General features: G+C 44.4%; 2 protein-coding genes across 3 annotated transcripts in view; one reads left to right on the top strand and one right to left on the bottom strand.

Annotated features, from left to right (window-relative positions):
- Positions 1 to 4,221: 4,221 nt before the first annotated feature.
- Positions 4,222 to 11,126, bottom strand: cry1b (cryptochrome circadian regulator 1b). Its single transcript, XM_037452030.2, has 11 exons — positions 10,482 to 11,126; positions 9,089 to 9,197; positions 8,614 to 8,756; positions 8,290 to 8,474; positions 8,104 to 8,192; positions 7,452 to 7,592; positions 6,946 to 7,257; positions 6,687 to 6,838; positions 6,093 to 6,295; positions 5,554 to 5,694; positions 4,222 to 5,143 (listed from the first exon to the last, which is right to left on the bottom strand). The coding sequence occupies exons 1-11, from the start codon at positions 10,637 to 10,639 to the stop codon at positions 5,058 to 5,060; spliced, it is 1,719 nt and encodes a 572-aa protein (XP_037307927.2). The 5' UTR covers positions 10,640 to 11,126; the 3' UTR covers positions 4,222 to 5,057.
- Positions 11,127 to 12,903: 1,777 nt separating this feature from the next.
- Positions 12,904 to 20,442, top strand: part of btbd11b (BTB (POZ) domain containing 11b) — a 52,648-nt gene continuing 45,109 nt past the window's right edge. For both annotated transcript variants that reach the window (XM_037451486.2, XM_037451485.2), the window contains exon 1: positions 12,904 to 14,623. In XM_037451486.2, coding sequence (XP_037307383.2) covers positions 13,771 to 14,623 — 853 coding nt within the window. In that variant the 5' untranslated portion in view covers positions 12,904 to 13,770. The remainder of the gene's footprint in view (positions 14,624 to 20,442) is intronic.

The following is a 20,442-nucleotide window of genomic DNA, read 5'->3' as shown; positions in this document are numbered from 1 at the left end:
AAATAAGTTGAACATACAGTGACATATATATATATATATATACATATGTACATATATATATACATATGTACACATATATATATATTATATCCCTTCTATCCACCCCCAGCCACCCCCCCCCCTCAAATATGCCCCTCCCAAATCCCTTCTATCCACCACCCAGCCATCTCCCCCCTCCCCCTATCATATATATACATCACTGTATCGTTCAACTTATTTAGCCACAAGAGAATAAAGCAGAGTTGGGATCAAGTCACTGTTAGGCAAGTCACAAGCAAGTCTCAAGTCATTGCCCTCGAGTCCCGATTCAAGTCGAGTCAAAGACGAAGCAAGTCCCAAGTCGAGTCACAAGTCGTACCATTTTAGTTTCGAGTCATTTCGAGTCATTTTATTATAGTGGGGACGGGGAACCCTGGGTGATGGTGCGCTGCCTCACAGACCTAGACTACGAAGGGAAGGGTAATGGTGGATCGACTGTGACTGTGTTATAGTACTGTAACGCTCACCCCAATGCTGGAGCGTAAATAAGGAGGCGATGACTGGCTTGCAACTCCGCTGCATTTATTTATATAAAACAACTCAACTTCGGTCACTGTTGGCCGTCACCACGCCGAACGAACACTTCCGCATACACGGCCCCCCAAAACTCGGGTTGTCTCGCGTAACTACAGCTGGTAACAGAGCATAACGTGAACACATGCAACATCTGCATAACTGATTAACTAATAACTTTAACTCAGCTCATTACACTACTTTAAAACGGACGTTGACATAATGTTGGCGAGGATTTCCATCGGAGTCTGAATCCGGGTTCAAAAATCCCGATTTTTGTAACCATGAACGAGCTGTCTCGTTGATGCGGTCAAATGGACTGCAGTGATTGGATGTTGTTCAGGCAGCGCGCGCTCTCTGCATACAGGTGGCGCACATTTTTTGACAGATGCAGATAAACAGCGCGGCGCGGTGGTGTGAAAATGGTATCCCCCAGTTTTCATGGGAAGTAGCAAGTCTTCTCGAGTCAAAGGGCTCGAGTCCAAGTCAAGTCACGAGTCATCGGTATTCAAGTCCAAGTCGAGTTGCAAGTCTTTGTACGTTTTGTCGAGTCGAGTCTCAAGTCATCAAATTCATGACTCGAGTCTGACTCGAGTCCAAGTCACATGACTCGAGTCCACACCTCTGGTATAAAGTATACCTTTAGTTCGTTGTTGTTTACTAGGTTTTTGAGCACTTTTTAATATCACTCTATACTTTTTGTAAACAGTAACAGTACTTAACTTTATTCATTTATTTTGAGAAGTAATTTGTTTGACTGGCTGTCTTTTCAGACACTAGTCTGCTGGTGTAGTTGGTTTTGTGACACATATAGCACTGCCTGCTTATGTTACGTAAATGTTGTGAATATAACCCTTATATCAGGGAAGGGCAACTTAAATGATTGAGGGGGGAGCGCACTTCCTGCCAAGATTTATGACAAGAATGGCCTGGGGCCGCCAGTTGCCCATCCCAGTATGAAAAAATGTTCCCTATCACAGTGTTATTTAATTAAATTATTTTACAATGAATTACGTGTGGACAGTTAATGCTTAAATCTTAAACTGCATCAAATCATATAAGCAAATCATTTAGTTCTATGGAGAAACTTATTGTCAAAGTCACAAGTACTTATTTGAAGTTGCTGATTTTACTGGTGGGGTGCAACCCCCCCAATAAAGGCTCTTATTTTACAACAGCACTGAATGAATTGAGTTCATTTGAAAATGATAGACAGTCTAGCACTATTTTCCGGGTGTCCATGTGGGAAAACAGCGCAGGAAGGAAGCCACTCAGGTTCCTGGGGTTCCTGGGGTCAGAGGTTAAAGCCACAGATCTACGGTCAGATCACGAGCCTCAGAGCCTCAGACCGACAACGCTTCGTTCAGTGCGCCCGATCGCATGAAAATTCACAGTGATCTCCAAATGTCGACGGGCTGAACCCAGTAGATCCACACGCCGGGGTTAAGTCACTGCGTGGCTTTCTTCTCACGCGGTGCTGGTGGGTTTTTTGGAGCGAGCACTCTGCCGGACTCTACTGAGTGTCTACTGAAGTCACCGCAGTGTTTTCATTGACTGTCACCGAGGCCACCGAAAATACAACAATAACTGGTCAGATGCCGTTACTGCATAAACGTTTGAAATTGCAATGGGTCTCAATCAAATGGTTGCACATCCCTCTTTGGGAGTAAAGAATGGTACTGCTGCTCCACTAGCATTGATGTGTTTTGATTTTGTTTATCTAGGACTGCTGCCAGATGTTTAGACTCAGAACTTTGCAATCCAGGTGTAGGTTGGTGATGCTCAAACTGGGGCTTTGCATGGGCTGGAGGCAGGTAAGTAGACATGACTTGTGATTGTGGTACCACGTTTACTGTCAGAGTTGGTGGTTGAGCAGATGGTATGGCCTGTGATTGTTTCACTTTGGGCCTTGCACCCAGTATGTGGTCTGCAGCTGAAGAATGACATGGTTGTCGTTCTAGTGCAAATCTCCCAGCTTCCACGTTTAATGGACAACGCTTAACTTTGTTCCTTTCTCCTTTCAGGTAAGTATTCATCCCGTTTGTTTTGCTCCTGCTAACTTCTGATGGGCAAGAGTCAGACATTCCAAGGACTTTCAATTTGGCAGCAAATGCAGCAATATGCTTTTAAGACTCCAATAGTTGTTTTAAATGCAAGGCACAGCAACACGTTGGATACCAGGCTTCATAGTGAGTCCATGCGGTGTGCGAAGCGCGAAGTGCGGTACACAAAAGAATCGCCTTCCCCCGTCCTCACCTCACGCCAAACTGAACCCCCGCACAGGTGTCAGGTAGGGTTAATCAAGGCATCCACTTGCGCACCACACACGCCTAAATTCCAAAATTCCGTTGGTCAATGACAGGACCTAACGTTAAACCAAATGATGGAAATAAATAATAACTGAACTTGTAACAGTTTTGTTGCAAAGCACGTATTATGGTGAAATTACAAACCTTGTGTTTGTTGAGTTAAAACCGATTTGTTGTATATGCAGTGGGATGATGAAAAATCACAAAAGGCAGCCTTAAAATATGTCAGTTTATTTTTGTAATATAATCATATCAGTAAAATGTAAACCAGGTGACTGTGCTTTATGGGCTGCTAAACATCAGGGTTGTTGAATCGCTGGTGGTCGGATTGCCAGGTGGCGATGGTCAGTGCAAGGTGGCGATGGTCAGTGCAAGGTGGCGATGGTCAGTGCAAGGTGTCTATGGTCAGTGCAAGGTGTCTATGGTCGGTGGAAGGTGGCGATGGTCAGTGCAAGGTGTCTATGGTCGGTGGAAGGTGGCGATGGTCAGTGCAAGGTGTCTATGGTCGGTGGAAGGTGGCGATGGTCAGTGCAAGGTGTCTATGGTCGGTGGAAGGTGGCGATGGTCAGTGCAAGGTGTCTATGGTCGGTGGAAGGTGGCGATGGTCAGTGCAAGGTGTCTATGGTCGGTGGAAGGTGGCGATGGTCAGTGCAAGGTGTCTATGGTCGGTGGAAGGTGGCGATGGTCAGTGCAAGGTGTCTATGGTCGGTGGAAGGTGGCGATGGTCAGTGCAAGGTGGCAATGGTCAGTGGAAGGTGGCGATGGTCAGTGCAAGGTGGCTATGGTCAGTGGAAGGTGGCGATGGTCAGTGCAAGGTGTCTATGGTCGGTGGAAGGTGGCGATGGTCAGTGCAAGGTGGCAATGGTCAGTGGAAGGTGGCGATGGTCGGATTGCCAGGTGGCAATGGTCAGTGGAAGGTTGCTATGGTCAGTGGAAGGTGGCTATGGTCAGTGAAAGGTTGCTATGGTCAGTGGAAGGTGGCTATGGTCAGTGAAAGGTTGCTATGGTCAGTGGAAGGTGGCTATGGTCAGTGCAAGGTTGCTATGGTCAGTGGAAGGTGGCGGTGGTCAGTGGAAGGTGGCCACCATCACTTTGTCTTATTACCCAACTGAAAGGGACTCCAGAAAGGCACTTTTTATCTGTAAGGTTTTCCAAGAAGTCATAATTGGTTTTTCTCCACTGCACTTCTTTTGTATTTCTTATGACGACCCCAAGGAAGTCAATTCATTGTTTTTTTTGCAATGAAAATGCCCCACCTGACTACTATCAAAAATACATGGAAAATGATGATACAGCACACTATCTCAAATGAATTGTCTCCTGTTCAAATATACATGTGCATAAAAATGAAAGATCAAAATAAGTTTCTGTCATTTATTGCCATTTCATTAGTTGAATTTGGTATTTATACAAAAAATAATAATTTACAATCACCTGGGAAACTAAAAAAACACATTCACAGTGGAACTTTTAAGTTTTGGTTAAATACACAATTATACAAAATTAGTTTGGAAAGCACAAAACAGAATATACAAAAGTTAGAAACTCTAACATTATTTACAATATGTATGAATGTATAATGAAGGCCTGCTGAGACGCCCAACATAATATTCCTTATTACTGTACATCAGCAGTTTGTGTCCTAAATATTTGAGAGAAAAAAAACGCTGACACATAACGCGTCTCCGTGCCAACAGTGGTGCACAAGAAATCTCTCATATTTTTCACACCGTGTTATTTTTTCCCCATCATTCAGATGGGAGATTCTCACATAAAGATGTGCAGCCTGAGGCAGTCAGGTATTGAAAACATATTGATCCAACAATTAATGAGAACTGACGCTTCGATACACATTCAGCTGATCTGCTGAATTACTTTTACCCCAATGCCAAACTGATGTGGGGTGTTGAGGGGGAAAAGGCATCTGTTGTTTCGACAGTCGACTGTAGTGGAAGACTGATTGTTTTTTTCCTCTTATGGTGTTCTTTTTCTGTTCAATATCAGCATTGTCTCTGAATTCCTTCCATGGTTCATGAGATGCGTGGCACGTCCCATCTGGAGACCAAGACATGTTATGGATTTCTGGTTCTAGCTGTGGTTGTTGGTTAGAGTTACTTCTGTTGTCAGCTGAGGGCACATTAAGAGAAGAGGATATCCAGATGACTGAGGGACCCTTTGTGTTCTTCTGTTTGCACACTAGTTGCTCTGCCTCCAAGATTTAGCGCTGCTTTGGAGTGAAATGTCTTCTTCACGCCGGCGCTTCTGCGTGGAATTTCCCCTTTCTGCATTAAAACATGAAACATCAAAGTGAATAAATTAAACAGTGAAGTTAAACATGCCTGCAAGTATGCGTGCATATTCATGAAATTTAACACATTTTCCGCATCGATTATAGGAATAGGCAGGAGTGCTATGTACACAAGTAGAGAAAGAAGAGATGTTTCATGGGATCTGTAAGCTGTAAACTAAAGATAAACACTGAAAGCATTACATGGACTGCTTTATGTATGTACTTGTAAAGATGTCTGTAATCATATCAGGCTCGTTTTGGGAGAACGGCAGTAGTTGAGTTATGAAGGTCGTGTTGTTCACTAACATTTAAAAGTCTCGTACAATTTTGAGTGTATGTATGTATTATCGACTCAAGAAAGGATCACAACCGATAACAAAGTCGACCATCCAACGTACATACCCGTTTGAAATGATGATGCTGCATATGTGGAGATGCCTTCAGAGGAGCCTCCCGGACCACGACTGGCCCCCGAATTGACGACCCCGAAGATACCGTCATTTGCAACACTGTTGGGATTGGCAGGTACTGTTGCCAGCAGGCCTGCAAGGAGAGCAAAGCATCGTAATTCCTCCACAAGACAACACTTCTATCGTAGAAGCATTGGCTCTATATTTCTGCACTTATGAAAGCCTCTGTAGTTGCCACAAAACAGCAGAGCTATTACTGGGTTTTTATCTGCAAACTGCCCCTTATTTATTACGCAACACCAGCCATTATCTCGCCGTGCTGTATTCTAATGCAATGTTGTGATTCAAGCGGCAAGAAAGCTCTCAGAACCGCTGTCCATTACCGTGGGGTACGGGCCTGGGTCTCAAAACACAGGTTTCATTGGGGAATCTTTTCCTGACTTCATACGCTACCTGTATTTGCTGATATTTAGAAATACATAAAAATAATGGCAGGAGAGTGTGAGGTTCATATGTGGTTCATGTCCCTACCCAGTCCTCTGTAGCTGGAAAGCTGCTGGTAGATCTGCTTCATGCGCTCTATGTTGACGCGGCTGGACTCGGCATGGTTGACCATAGGCCTCGGGTAGTGGACTCCTACGATGCACTTGGCTGCCTTCTGCACTTCCTCCGGGGCATTCCAAGGGTCATAGATGTATTTGGCTGGAAAGCCTCTCAAGACGGGCAAATAACGCCTGCAAGCAGAGAAAGAAGAGAATGAATAAAACGATTTGTGGAACATGATATAAGGTGAAGTAAAATATTGCAGCGCACCAGATAGAAATGTGTGCTGTTAAGTAATTGCCAAAGTAGATAAGTCATTGTACTAACAGGAGTAAAATGGTCTGTGAAAGCTCATTCTTTGTTGAATCAATAGCGGAATTGTACATTAGCTCACACAATATGCCTCATTGTTCAATCAATCACCACACATAGCAACCGTGGCAAATCAGTCCCCCCATGTGAGGCAACGGATGACCACAATCCAACAACAAGATTTTAGATCCCCATTTGAACTAACCGAAGGAGCTTTTGAAATGCCAGTGCTTTAACAACCACGGGCTGCAGGTGGAGGTACCGATTGACCGTATGAAGTCCCCGTTGGGGTCCGTGCGTCTTCCAAATCCCACTGGGCAGTAGCAGTGGAAAAACTGCTGGAAAAACGAACTGCATGAAAGCCACATCCAGCTGCCAGCATTTACACTCCAGTCCGCATCTATGAGCAGCTCTTCAAACACCTGTACAAGGCACAGACAGTGGACACAATGCATGCAAGTATTGTCAATCAGAGAAACCAACATCAGGCACATCCGTTATATTCGGGATACCAAGTCTCTGTTCTTACCTTCATGCCTTCTTCCCAGCTGACCCAGAGGTCTCCCCTTGTGAGGAAGCAGGCCACGGCATGCCTCGCCAAGTGATGGATCCAGCCCTCCTGCCTCAGCTGGGTCATAATGGCGTCAATCCAGGGAAAGCCCGTGCGTCCCTCTGCCCACTTGGCCAGGGCCTCTGGGTTTCGGTCCCAGGGGATCTGTACACAAACAGGGTTTCCCTCCATCTTGTCAAAGCAGGGGTTGTTGGTGGCAGTCGTATAGAAGAACTCCCTCCACAACAGCTGACCGTACAGGGAAAGTGGCGGGGTGCTGTTCTTCTTGACCTGATGGAGCACACAATTTCAGTTTAACGTTTAAATTAAACAACAGAAGGTAATAGAAAAGTTGTATTTAATCATGATTTAAAGATGAAGGCGGCATAATCAATTCAATACCTGTATAACCGTATTATTACACGGTTTATGCCTCTCACAAAAAAACTTCTGTTATAGGGTGTCTCTCATTTAGTCATTCATACCTTCCTGTAAAGATCAGTGAGCTTGAAGTAGAAGAGCCGACAAGAGAGACACCCGAAGCGCAGGTAGGGGCTGAGGCCGGTGGGACTGGCCAGCAGGGAGTTGGCGTTCATTCGCGGCCGCTCAAAGTTTGCCACCCACGCCTGAAAAAACCCCGTCAGTCAACATTGATCAAACTAATCCAACTGTGATTGCTGAAAGAAATTCACCCGAATGAAGTGAAATACTGTATTTAACAGTTGTTTAGATGGTTGAAATAGTTACAGTTACATACATTTCTTTTATACATTAATTAATAATTAATAAATTCATTCATTCAGGGTGAAATTCTCACAAGAACTCAAATAAATGCCCCGTCAGATATCAAAACACATTTGGGGGGAATTGATGACAGAGAGAGTAATTCCTATTATTAAATATTGACGAATGAAGAAAAGGGCTCCAGCAGAAGGGGCACTTTTCTCATTTAGGGCAAAAGGGGGTCCATCTGTGCACGTGCCTGAAAGCGACATTGTGTGTTTGACTACCGTAGAGCTTAACCTGTGTCTTTTGGGTCAATGTCCCTGTGTATGAAATGACTTGAGCCAAGTAAGCAGTCGATCTAAAGGGAATGACACAGATATTCATTCAGCGGGTCTTAAAATGTATTGTTACCTTTCTCTCCAGGTGTCGCTCGAGCCTCATGAGGGCTTCTGTTTCTCCACCTGGCCATACTGCTGTGGTCAGGCCTTCTGTCTCAAAACCTGAAAAGCACAACAATTCAAATATAGCCTAAAATTCGTCAAAGCCTGGGATATATGTAAACAAATAAACATTCAAATAATTCAAACTTGCACTTACCAAGCTCTTCCAGGGAGGGCACCGCAAACTTGTCATCGTGATCTTCGCTGAGGGGTGTGGCACATTTTTTGATGACCTCGGATGTGATTGTCTCTGCAGGCAGCTCCACGGCGTCCATGCGGTTGACGAGTGCCTGGAAGCGCTTGTACGTGAGCGGAGACTGACCGTCGTTGAGTTCTATGATCCTTTGGGAAAGAGAAGACGAAAAGAGGAATGAACACAAGGCTTCCCAAACACGGATGTGCCGTGGAGCGGGTGGTTAAACAACAGCACGGTTTGTTACTAAACGTCTTCCGTTTCATCTAAAATGATGAAGTCCCTCACTTGTCCAGATTGTAGAGGGTGTGAGCAGTCCGCACCATGACCTCCACCCCAGCCTCGCTGGCTAGTTTCTGGATGGCAGCGTCCCGTTCCTTGCCAAACGGCTCAGAGTCGTACTCGTAGGATAGACGGCTAGTCTGCCATTCCTGAGGGACAGCAATGGAGAGCATTTGAAATCATTGTTTTACTCTGTAGGGAAATTGGTGAAATAGATGTGACTGACCACAGGTTAAAAGCAAAAAAAAAAAAAGTTCTCTTGAAGTTAAAAGAATTAACTTCAAGAGAACATGTGATGGCTCTTCTTTTCTAGCTGTGATCCCATGTGACTTCTACGACCATTAAATATCTTTGAAGAATTTAATTTCTAAGCAATTAACGTTAATTAAGTTCCATGTCGACATCATCAATAGTTTATTAAGTCACCGTTACATGAGCTGTAACGTTATAAGTGTACTCTACTCCACTTCATCGATGCTACCTTAAAAAGCCGAGGGAAGACGTCTGTAGGCTGGCCTCTGATGACGAACAGGCGGGAGTTTAGTTTGCGCAGGCTGGCATCCAAGTCCTCCAAGCACTGCAGCAGAAACCTGAAAACCCCAAGATCATCAATTAATGGATTAGAAACCAAGAGGGTTACAGGGTGAATGTGTTCTCATTGAGCAAATAGATTGCATGACACATTGTGGTCCCGTTTTGTAGCATAAGAAAACACATACACACAACAACAAAACACGTATTCTCTATAACAGAAGTGTCTCAAAGCTGATGTTGAGTACAGTGTTACAGCAGCCGATGTTTCTGTATCGCTTGCCAGAGAGCAGCAGGGGTAACAGACTGTGGCTGGTCAGGATCGTCTTTTAACATCCTTTAAAGGCCCCAATATCGCCATCATTACAGTACACAACAAGAGTGTCACCATATTTTGACAATGCACTATTTAGCAAAATAATCAAGGTAAAACTGCACCGTTTAAATGCACAAATGACCTCGCAAAGTGAACATTTAAATTGAGACCATTGGTTATTTACAAAAGTATTTACAAAATATTGCATCAAGGCCACAGAACAAATCTCTCGTCACAGTGCATGTGAGCTGTAAGTGAGTTGTTTTAGTGTGAACAGGCGGCCCTCTTCTGGTGAAGTATTTCTACACACACGGCCGACCCTACGCAGCTCTGCCATGAGAGCGGGAGCAGACGTACAACTTCACTGGACACGGCGGTGATTGTGTGTCGAGTTGTCAGTCACAGTGGTAAAAAGTGGTGGCGTTGCCCTGCACAAAACTTCCAGAAGACCTCTCATTTAAGCCGGATGTGACAGTCGGCCCGGGGGGGCCTCACTTCTACGGTTTAAGCCGGATGTGACAGTCGGCCCGGGGGGCCTCACCTCTACTGTCCTGGGTTGTTATTAAAATGATATAATATTCCCACTAGCACACTGCATTTCAGTTGATATAATTACGATGTTAAAAGTAACACAGCATATATTCTGAACAACAGTAAACAACAAAAAGCTTTAAATGTGCCAAACATTATGCTGTTATTATTATTATTATTATTATAGGAAAACCTGTGTGCTCATATTAAAGTGGGAGGGGTCAGCTGTTCGAGTGTGTGTTTAATGAAAGAAAACATAGTGACGTACAGGTGATGACGTAATCACCGTAACAACCCACTGACCCAATTTTCTGGCCCTTCGTTTCGGGCTGAGCCTCGGTTAGTTTCTTACTACCTTTACACACCTTTCCTCGTGACAGGAAGGTCAACGATATTCTCATAAATGATTTAAATGATGGGATATAGTGCACTGGAATCAGATGTAACTCTACACTGGTAGTGACGTAATGATATTACCCCCTCCCCTCCCCCTTACCTCCACCTGTTGATGCCCACATTGGAGGAGCCTGCAAACCAGGGGTCCAGGATGTAAACGCAGCGCAGGGAGTCCGCATCCCGGATGGAGTCCCTTAGAGACGGGTTGTCGTGCAGGCGCAGTCCCTTCCTGAACCAGTGGATGGTGTTGACCGCCATGTTCCCCCGCGTTCTCTCTTTAATCCAGGTGAGGTTAGAAAGGTGGTAAAAGGATTCCCCCCAAAACAACCAGCTGCAAATGTTTTATTTCAGTTAGCCGTCGCACAAGGCGTGGGTGAAGCCCCGCGAGCTCGAAAAAAGTAGGAGACGCTGAAATATCCCCAGTTTGTCTCCGCGTGTAAAGTTGGTCCACACAAAGGTATCGCACATCCGAGTTCACTCAAACGTATATCACAACATCGAAACGCCGGGTTAACACTTCTTCCACCGGATAATGTCCGTCCAGTGTCTGCCCCGGGGTAAATGGAGCGCTCTGATTGGTCAGAATCCACCATTATGCAACGCGTTATCTGTCACGTTTATATAATGTGCTTTCTTAGTGCTGACCATATCTCATCCGCTGCTGTGGCAACGGCCCACATTTCATCTTTCTATCATATGCTATGAACGTTTTACGTTACGGTTCCCTTTAGGTCAAGAAAGACAAACCAAAGTATCTGATATATCAGCATATCCCTGGTTTTGGGGTCAAGTGACGTGTGGTTACGTGTTGGAACACGAAGTACCCGGATGAGCACATGTCGAGAAGGCGGGACTTGCTTGAGGTGTGCTCGATTTTACTCAGAGGCCGCACCGCAAACAGTGCAAAACATTGCGGTTGGTCGAGAATAGTCGATCCTAAAGGACGATGTTTTATGACTCACATCCACGCTTTTCCTAAAAAGAGTCTTTCAGTGTATCAGCGGTCAGCCATAGAGATAGATTTGTAAAAAACAATGAACGGACCACCAACCTATTTGTTTTAATATTATTAGTATAGTTTAGTTTCTCTCGACTCCACAGTGGATGTTTGATTTAAATATGCAGGGCAGGCTTTTTCCTTGCACATTATATTTATCACCTAGAGCCTTGGCTTGAAACAAATCACTTAAGGATGCAGGGACCAAGCGTAACGGTAAACATCAAACCTTTGTCGAAAGTTGCTTACTTTTTTAGTAAATTATCTGAATTACTTGCTTAATTGCATGCAGTTTTGCAAGTGGAAACTAGATGGCAGTCTTAACTAAAACTGGTTTGTAAGATCGTGTTTTTCCCTACATCACATTTTTTTTCCCACATTTTTAAAATAAATGTTTCAATCAGTCCTCTTACCTCAATTGCAGCAGCAGTTGAGAGAAGTCACAGATTTGGCCAATAACTAAGGACACAAAGAGTAGGTTGCAGCATGCCTGTCCAGCTCGTGTTCAGCCAATGCCTCGAGGTGATTGCGGTTGCTGTGTAAGATAGTGTATGACGTGTTAAGCGATGTAGAAATGCATTGCTTGTAGTTTGTAGGTAATATGAAACAACACTAAGAGTCTAAAACCACGCTATCCACTCAGAATGGCTGCACACCAGCTCTTTGAGCTCAATGTTAATGTCAGCATGCTTACAATGCTGATGTTTGCCTGACACGCCAACATTAATGGCCGCAAACACAAAGTATGGCTAAGAGGAATGTCATTAGTTCATCTGGTTAAAAAACAACACCATCACATTGACATAAATAAAGCCCCACAAGTCACTTAGTTTGAGTTTAAAAATCACCTTTTTCTTAATTGCCTCTTTCCAAATCGGGCTCTGTCTTACTTGATGATTCCTGTAAATTGATTGATTTAAGCATGTCATAAGCTGGAAGGGCTGGTTAACAGCTGACTTGCAATATAAATTGTGATATTAAATCATCCTGAGTTTTATAACCCAATTTAGTTTTACTTGATTTACTTGAATTGATTTACCAAAATGATTTGGTACCTTATATCAAAATGACAGAGCTGCCATGTCAGTTAAAGAGGTGACTTCGTTCAATATAATTAGAACAAATCAATCTCATTGATTTATTTTCTCTGAAGCTGTAGGAAGTTTGTGCGACGTACACAGTCTGTATATGTAATAATATCTTCATTAGTTGCATGCATCACATGCTTGCAATTATCTACCCTGACAGACCAGTGAAGAATATATCATTTCAATAATCCATTTTACAGAAATGTGGAACCTTTTGCCTCAATAAATAAACTGAAGTTTGACTGTACAACAGCAGGGTTCACTGTTGCTCCAGAGACGTCCAGTTTACTGTCAAATACAGAAGCTTCATTCTCACTGCATCTCAGATTAGTGAGCAATCTCCCCTTCATCGTATAAATTAAGATATTTTTCCACCACCTAGTCAATTCAGTTATTTGGTAGCACTCTTTTTCCCAGTATTAGAGTATGACCACAGTTTTTTTTTTGCTGTGCAATGAATTTACTACTACATTTAAATTTTGAATTGTTCTGGCATTTGCATCAACCATCAGGAATAGGAGGATTCTGCGGATTTCCTCAAATCCATGGGTTTATCTTGGAAAAAACATAATTACTGATAGTCGATACAAGTGATCCCAGCGAATGACCTTGAAAGTATTTCAGATCTTTTCAATGAGTTTTCCTCCAGAGCATTTGAGAAGGATATATTATGCATGCAATCAATTATTAATGGTATTGAGTCATGTTACGATCAGACATGGAACCTCAGAAAACATTTGAAGATCCTGATCCCTATGGAGGCCTTGTCCCTTAAACATCATTGTATAACACCAGCTACTTCTACTGTACATTATGTGATGTATTGTTTACCACCGTTTCTATCCTTTAAATTCTACTATTTACGCTATTCTGAAGTCTTAAAAAAACGTCCCAAAAGTAGACTGTAGCCAGCATTGAGCTCAATGTTTACATAGTTTAAGAAAGATATATTCATTAGACGTATGATTTGCTTCATCACTGACTTTTACATCCTCTTAAAGCGACCCAATTAGAACTCTCTGCTTCTTCATCCCGAGAGCCCATTGGCTGAGAGCCGTTCTCGGGTCTCTATGGCCCCGCCCCCATCTGTCAGGCACTGCGTACAGCTCCTTGTGACTGTCGATGCACTGTAGTGAGATACTATAACTTTATACGAAAGCCTGGGACGGACTTTTACTTGAAGAAACAAACCCCACAATTATTTTGGCAAGAGGAGCTCGCGCAAGACGCGCACGTGTCCAAACTCCTCCACTGTATTTTCCTCCACTTCCCCCAAGCCCTCTTTTACAGTATGAAGTGCAGTTATGGCAAGGAGTAGCAAGTCAGCTGCGAGGACCCTGGAGGATTTGACGCTCGACTCGGGTTATGGTGGAACCGCCGACTCCTTCAGATCTTCCAGTGCGTCGCTGTGCTGCTCGGAGGCGCATGGGGGGAACCACTGGCATTTAACCGAATCCATGCACAGTCGACACAACAGTCTGGACACTGTTAACACTGTCCTGGTCGAAGACGCCGAGATCCTGGAGAGCACCGGGCAGTGCGCTAAACTACCCGAGCTTGAGGATGTGCCGTGGAGCCTCGGGGAAGTGGCGAGCGCGCTGAGCCGGGACGAGGAGATGACCCTGCCGCCTCCCCCACAGGACGTCCTGCTCCGGCTCTCGGTGCTGGTCAGCCGGGTCCTGGTGAGGGTCGCGAAGGAGTCGCAGCGCCTGAGTTTGCGCTACGCCAAGTGCACCAAATATGAGGTCCAAAGTGCCATAAAGATCGTCCTGTCGTGGAGCGTCTCCATGAGCTGCATCAGCGCGGCCCTGAGTGCCTTGTCCCTGTACAACATGAGCACGGAGGAGGACAAGTTCAGCCGCGGCAAGTCGGTGCGCTGCGGAGTCATCTTCAACGTGGGGAAGTTCTTCAGGTGGATGGTCGACAGCAGGATCGCGGTCAGGATCCACGAGCACGCGGCGATCTACCTTGCCGCGTGCATGGAGAGCCTCTTCCGCGAGGTGTACGCGCGTGCGCTGCGCAGTGCGCTGCTGGAGCGGGATAACGGAATCCCCAAGTTCACCGTGGAGACCCTGGAGCAGGCTGTCAACACTGACGCAGAGATGTGGGGGTCTCTGCAGGTCTGGCAACACCTGATATGTGGGAAGAATGCAAGCGGTGAGTTGTGAGCACTGGTCCAGGATTCCCTCTCCACCCCTTTGCCACTCACAATGTGATGCGTAATGTGTCACTTGTAGATTTCCCTATCTCTCACACTTTATATTTACATCTGTATAACCTATAAACAACCATATATAAACGTAGGTGACAATCATCTATGAAAAAAAAATACCCCTCTTAGAATTAGTTTGCTGCCGCATTTCAGATAAGGAAATCTCTCTTATGTTGAAGAACGATGAACTTAAACCCATTCGCCAGGAAGCATTTCTGTATAGTGCTTCCTTCTAAGAATGAGCTGTGAAGGTAGTTCCACCTTCTAACTGGGAGCTGCAAGCAGAGGATGGCTGACTCAGTAGATGAGGGTGGGAGAGAGTGGTCCTCTTAAGGCCAGCTTGCCTCCTCCATCTTTAGTGCAGTGTTACATTGCAAAGGTTATTTTATTTTATCCTTCTGCAACTGTATGCGGCTGTTTTGTTAATGCACAAAATCAGGAAACCGGCCCTGATGTCTCCGGGCTTAATGCCTCTCTTTGAGAGCTTTCAGTGAAAGCGGCTCTCCCTGTTGGTTTTCACAATAATGCCCTGCAGAGGTGAGTTTTATCCCTCCCCCCCCCCCCCCCCCCCCCCTTCCACCCCACAGACGATGGAGGTCTTTCACGCCAGCGTACATTTGCTGATTACTGATACACACAATGCCTCGCTTGTAATTTTCCCGTCAGCTTTCTACGTCTTTAGAAATACTTACTGCTCGGAAAGTATGTGTAATTGTATTTGGACTTCGTTGCGGTTCCAACAGCAATGCATCACAAACCACTCTAACGCTCTTGCCCATTTTGATGGATGTTGTAAAAATGCTGCTGCGGCTCCTCTTGCAACAGGTTTACGTAATGAAAGGCCTTGGGGGACCTGTGTGCTATTGTGCATTATGCAGAGTGATGTGAATAAAACTGAGTTATGGAGTGAGGGAGAGAGAACGAGAGACAGACAGGCACAGAGAGAAACTCGGGGAGACTGTGACTGTATTGATGAATCACCAACAGAAGCCTGGCATCATGAGCACTGCACTTTACTTCATTGTACCTCTTTCTCTTAAAGGCACAGTGAAACATTCTTGTCAAGCATGTATGTCAGCTTGTTTATCCGTTCAATGCCTGTTTGTATGCGACAGCCCACGGTCATAATGCTTCAGTGACACAGTCCGAAAGAGCCTGCACAAATATCCTCAAAGTACGAGTGCGTAGTATACATTACAGAATGTCAATATTCTGTCGCACACTCTGACCACTTGGCATGCAGCGAGGCACCAGCAGTGGAAGAGATGTGTGGTGTTCAGAGGTTCACTGGACCGGTGAATAGGATGAGATGCGAGGGAAAAAACATCATGTGAAGCGTGTGGAATGTAGATGTTTCTGTCCACGGCTTTACAAAGTACAGTATGGTTCACAGGATAATCATTATTAGCAGGACAATGGACTGGAAAGCAGCTTGAATCTACATTGTTATAATACCAGTACATTTCCATGCGTAAAGAGAAATGAGATGTATGGTCTTAATGAACCGGTTTTGGTTGTCCTGGACAACACTTAATTGCTTTTTGGTCACATGACATTACCTGCCCAGTGTCAAACTCCATTGACTAGCTATATTGCTGCTCAGTCCCCATTGGCTATTCAGGCAAGTGGAGCATTTAGCCATTGAAAAGACAAATATGTTCCTTAAGGAGTGGATGGAAAACCAAAGCAGAGAACAGAATGTTGCCAAATGGCTACAAACATGAATGCTGTTTAGTTCAATGTGTTAATAGGCAAAACTATGCTAACGACGCCCTCAGCTTCATCAACTCGAAAGACGACATTATGTGAACGCAGCTCTTTGTCTCATGATGTTCATCAGATACATTGAGTATTTTGACAGGATTTCAGGATACCTGCCCAATAGTCACAGCGGACAGACACGTGTGCCTGAGTTTAAGTTCATAACGTAAGTGTGAAAAGTTGTGACACTGCAGGACCTCTGAACCTCTAAGATACCCGCTATCTTCTGTGACAGATAAGGCCGAGGCACCAGTCAATCAAGGGGAGGGTTGTCCTTAAAGCCACTGTCCGCCAAATTGAACCCCCATATCGCTCCATCAATTTTCTCAGTCTCTTTCTACCAAGAGGAAGCAATTCAGGTTGTTTTTCCATATTATGCCAACGTTGGTGACCCCTTGTCAAGGGGCCTTTATGAAGATTTAAATTGCATCTCTTTTACAAAAGCTAATTTTCTTTTAGTGGGGTCACAAAGCAAATCAGCTGGTAAAACAGTTATATGCACACTTAACTCTATGGAGAGAATATTTTATTATTAGCGTTTTGGCAGCATACATGGTTCAGCTGGGATGGTTGTTGTAAAAATAAACAACCCCAATCACTGTATGTAGTACACCTGTCACACCTTTAAGCCCTCATTAATCAAGTATCCCAGATTTAAAGAAAATAAAAATCTCAAAGCAGGACTTTGAACTTTAGAACAAGGGGCTATAAAAGGGTATCAGTCAGGGGGGCACCACAAAACATAGACCAAATTCAACATTAAATAACTTATATCTGAATCATACGCTCATATCAAAATCATTGAGGTCCATTGCTGAAGCTAAATCCCCAAAAAGCTCCCTTTGGCATATCTTTCAATCCATATCTGCCCTCTTGGGAATTCAATATGTCGGATGCCCTGAAATCGAATAGAACAGATGGTTAACATCTCTGGGCCCGATGGAGCTCTTGTGCTCAATAAATCTTTGTTTCACCAAATACAGGCATTTAAATGATATATAATATTAAATACTTGCCCGATTTTGGACGTTTTCTTTCAATTTTTTCACTCAATGTTGAGTCTAGCCTCTGTCTAAACAGCATTGTTTTTCGACTCTCAGCTTTGTTAATAAATTCCTCATCATTAAAACATGTGTCTGAGTCTATTAAAGTGACTTCATACTAAATGACAATACTTTAGAACTCTGGGTTAAGCACGGCTAGGAGGAATTGGTTCCTACTTTCGCTTTGATATTAGGTAGTTAGACACAAGTTCATAAGTATATTCCAGCTTCTATCAGCTACCTTAGTAATGACTTGAACAATTTGAACAAGTTTTCTGTTTTGTACAAAGGATTAACCCAACACTTTAATATTTTGGGAAAGGTTTTCTCACCAGAAGTAGAATGAGGAGATTGATACCACTCTTTAGTCTCCACGTCAATTATAAAGCCACAATGGGTCATTAGCAGGTTAGCTTAGCTTAGCATAACAGAGGAAACCAGCTATTCTCTGCTTGTCTAAAGGAAAATAGGCCTACCAGTACCTCTAAATTCTACTGATTAATCTTCTGTTTGATTTGTTGGTTGTTTTGGGTGATCATTTTTATCAGAAGGAGATGAATTTCTGGCATAACATCGTTTTAATCCGTTGGCAGTAACTGGCCCAGGTCTCCACATGCTGCCTGGCAACAGCATAGTGACGACAACACTTGAGGAAAATACTGCTTGCTACCAAACTAACTCGCTTCTCCTTGTGGCCGTACATTAAATATAAGGAGATTTGCATTAAATATCCAACTCATGGTTATTTAATTAATTTATATTAATTGACAGTCCTTTACACAGTACCAGTAAAAAGTACGTGCTAAAATGTTTGTTACACACCTACTGAACCTCACAGCTCAGCATCCAGCTGGCCTCTGACACACTCACACACACACACACACACACAAACTCACGCACATACAGCGAGATGACAAGGGATCCTCTAGACATGTCTGAGTTAGCGTTAATTGCGTGTTGAATTTCCCTTTTATTGGCGGTGGAATCCTGTCAGAACAGGGAGAGATGGTTTGGGTTAAACATTTAAAAGAAAATATCACCCTAGATTAATTTCAAATGTCTGTAGGTAATATGATTTGAATATTTCTGCTATAATCAGTATTAAATGTAAATAAAGTAAATAAGAATATGGGTCCCTCTGTTTAAAAAAGGAGCTAAAATAAGAGCAAATATTGAACTTGTATGCTGACTCCAAATAAATGCTAATGTTGCTCTGTGTCTGCAGACTGGTGACAAAGCAACTATTTGCTGACACATTTGCAAAAAAATCTTCATACAATCATATCTCACTGTTTACAGCTGTATCCACTGCCCCAAAGCCACCAAAAAGATGAATTAAACAGGGTAAAAAAATACTTCCAGTGCATATAAAATCTTGTTTAAGTGTGTGGACCTGAGATGAAAACTGGCAAAAGCTACACCTCGTTCGGGAAAACATATTCAGTCGCTATTCCCGCAGCTGTCTGAACACACGGCGAGGCATGGGCTGCTCTGTGGACTTACCATACTGCGTTGACGTTCAAACATTATTGAGTGAGCAATCCATTATAGAGCTGTCAGAGATACTTCTCTGCCAACGGCAGCTCAAAGACTCTACAACTTGCACGTTGTAATATCACCCTGTCGAAGGGTAATTTAAGGTAATTTGAACAACCGGTTTTCTGCTCGGTGGCATTGTTCTCCCACTCACTCCCACTTTCTTTGACTGAAAAAAAACACACGGTCTCTCCAGCACACGGAAAACACACACACAGATGGGTCTTATCGAAAGGCACCCTTGGAATCCGGACATGCCGAGGCACTTGTTTGTGTCGTGGGATATTAGAACCGTGACACTTTGCTGCTGCTCTTCCACTTGGTTGCTTTGGGCCATTTTAGGTCAGTGCCTCGGGGGGGGGGGGGGGGGGGGGGTGAGGGAGCGTCCCACTCATTCCGATTTTTCACTGCGAGGTCGGTGCCTGGTGCATACGTGCTGAGCGGGAGGCGGTGCAGACGGGAATGATTGCGGTCTGCAGCTGTACCACTCTGTACCAGGGTAGACCAGTCCCCATTGTGTCTGGGGTTAGATAGAACATATCTGAGCAAGGGAAGCCCTCACACAGCAGCGTACACGTTCCCATATAAGGCGGCGATACAGACACACTCGTGCACACGGAGAGGGACACACACACACACACACACACACACAGTTGCACATGCCCCAGGAGCAGATCTGGTTTTAATTGAAAAGGAGGAATGCTGATGTGACATGGAGACTGGTACAGCGTCTGTGAGCTCCCGCCAAGCTTTCTTCACCCGATTAGAGGTTTTTTTCAGTTAATTCTGCGCCCTTCTGGCAACACCTGTGACCATTTAGTTTTTTTAAGACCCTTTTTTATCTGGTAAAGGATGAAGTTCAAGTGATAGTTGCACTCATTGCTCTGCGTGTGTTGGTTCGTGTGCTCGGGGGACCGGCATTAGGTCCAGTATGAAAACAGGTCATGGTCATCGTAGACACTGTAAACACAAACAAGAATTGCATCGGCTGGTCTTTCACCTGAGTTCACCCACACCCTCCGCTCCCTTCACTGGTTACCAGTGGCTGCCCCGCAGCCGTTTCAAAACGTCGGTGTCTGCGCAGCGTGCTGCCCACAGATCGGCTCCAATCTACATCCACAACGTGGTCAAACGGTACGCCCCTGCCCGCTCGCTCCGCTCCGCATCTGCAAACCGGCTCGTTGCTCCCTCACAGAGAGCCAAACACTCAGCGGCATCCCGACGGTGCGCTGTCCCGGCTCCTAAAGGTGGGAACGAGCTCCCTCCAATGACACCAAGACAGCGTAAAGTCTATAGAGCCTCAGAGGCAAGCTAGAATCACTAAAAGCACTTACGATGTCACTTCCTTTTAGCACTTTAGCAGTTTGGCCTTCTTGAAGAAACCGTACTTGCTTAATTATTGTTCTTTCTGGGTCTGTGCCCTG

The sequence above is a fragment of the Pungitius pungitius genome, chromosome 6 (genome assembly GCF_949316345.1).
Source record: "Pungitius pungitius chromosome 6, fPunPun2.1, whole genome shotgun sequence".
Taxonomy (NCBI): domain Eukaryota; kingdom Metazoa; phylum Chordata; class Actinopteri; order Perciformes; family Gasterosteidae; genus Pungitius; species Pungitius pungitius.
Note: the sequence above shows the minus strand (reverse complement) of the source record. Positions and strands in the feature narration are given on the sequence as shown.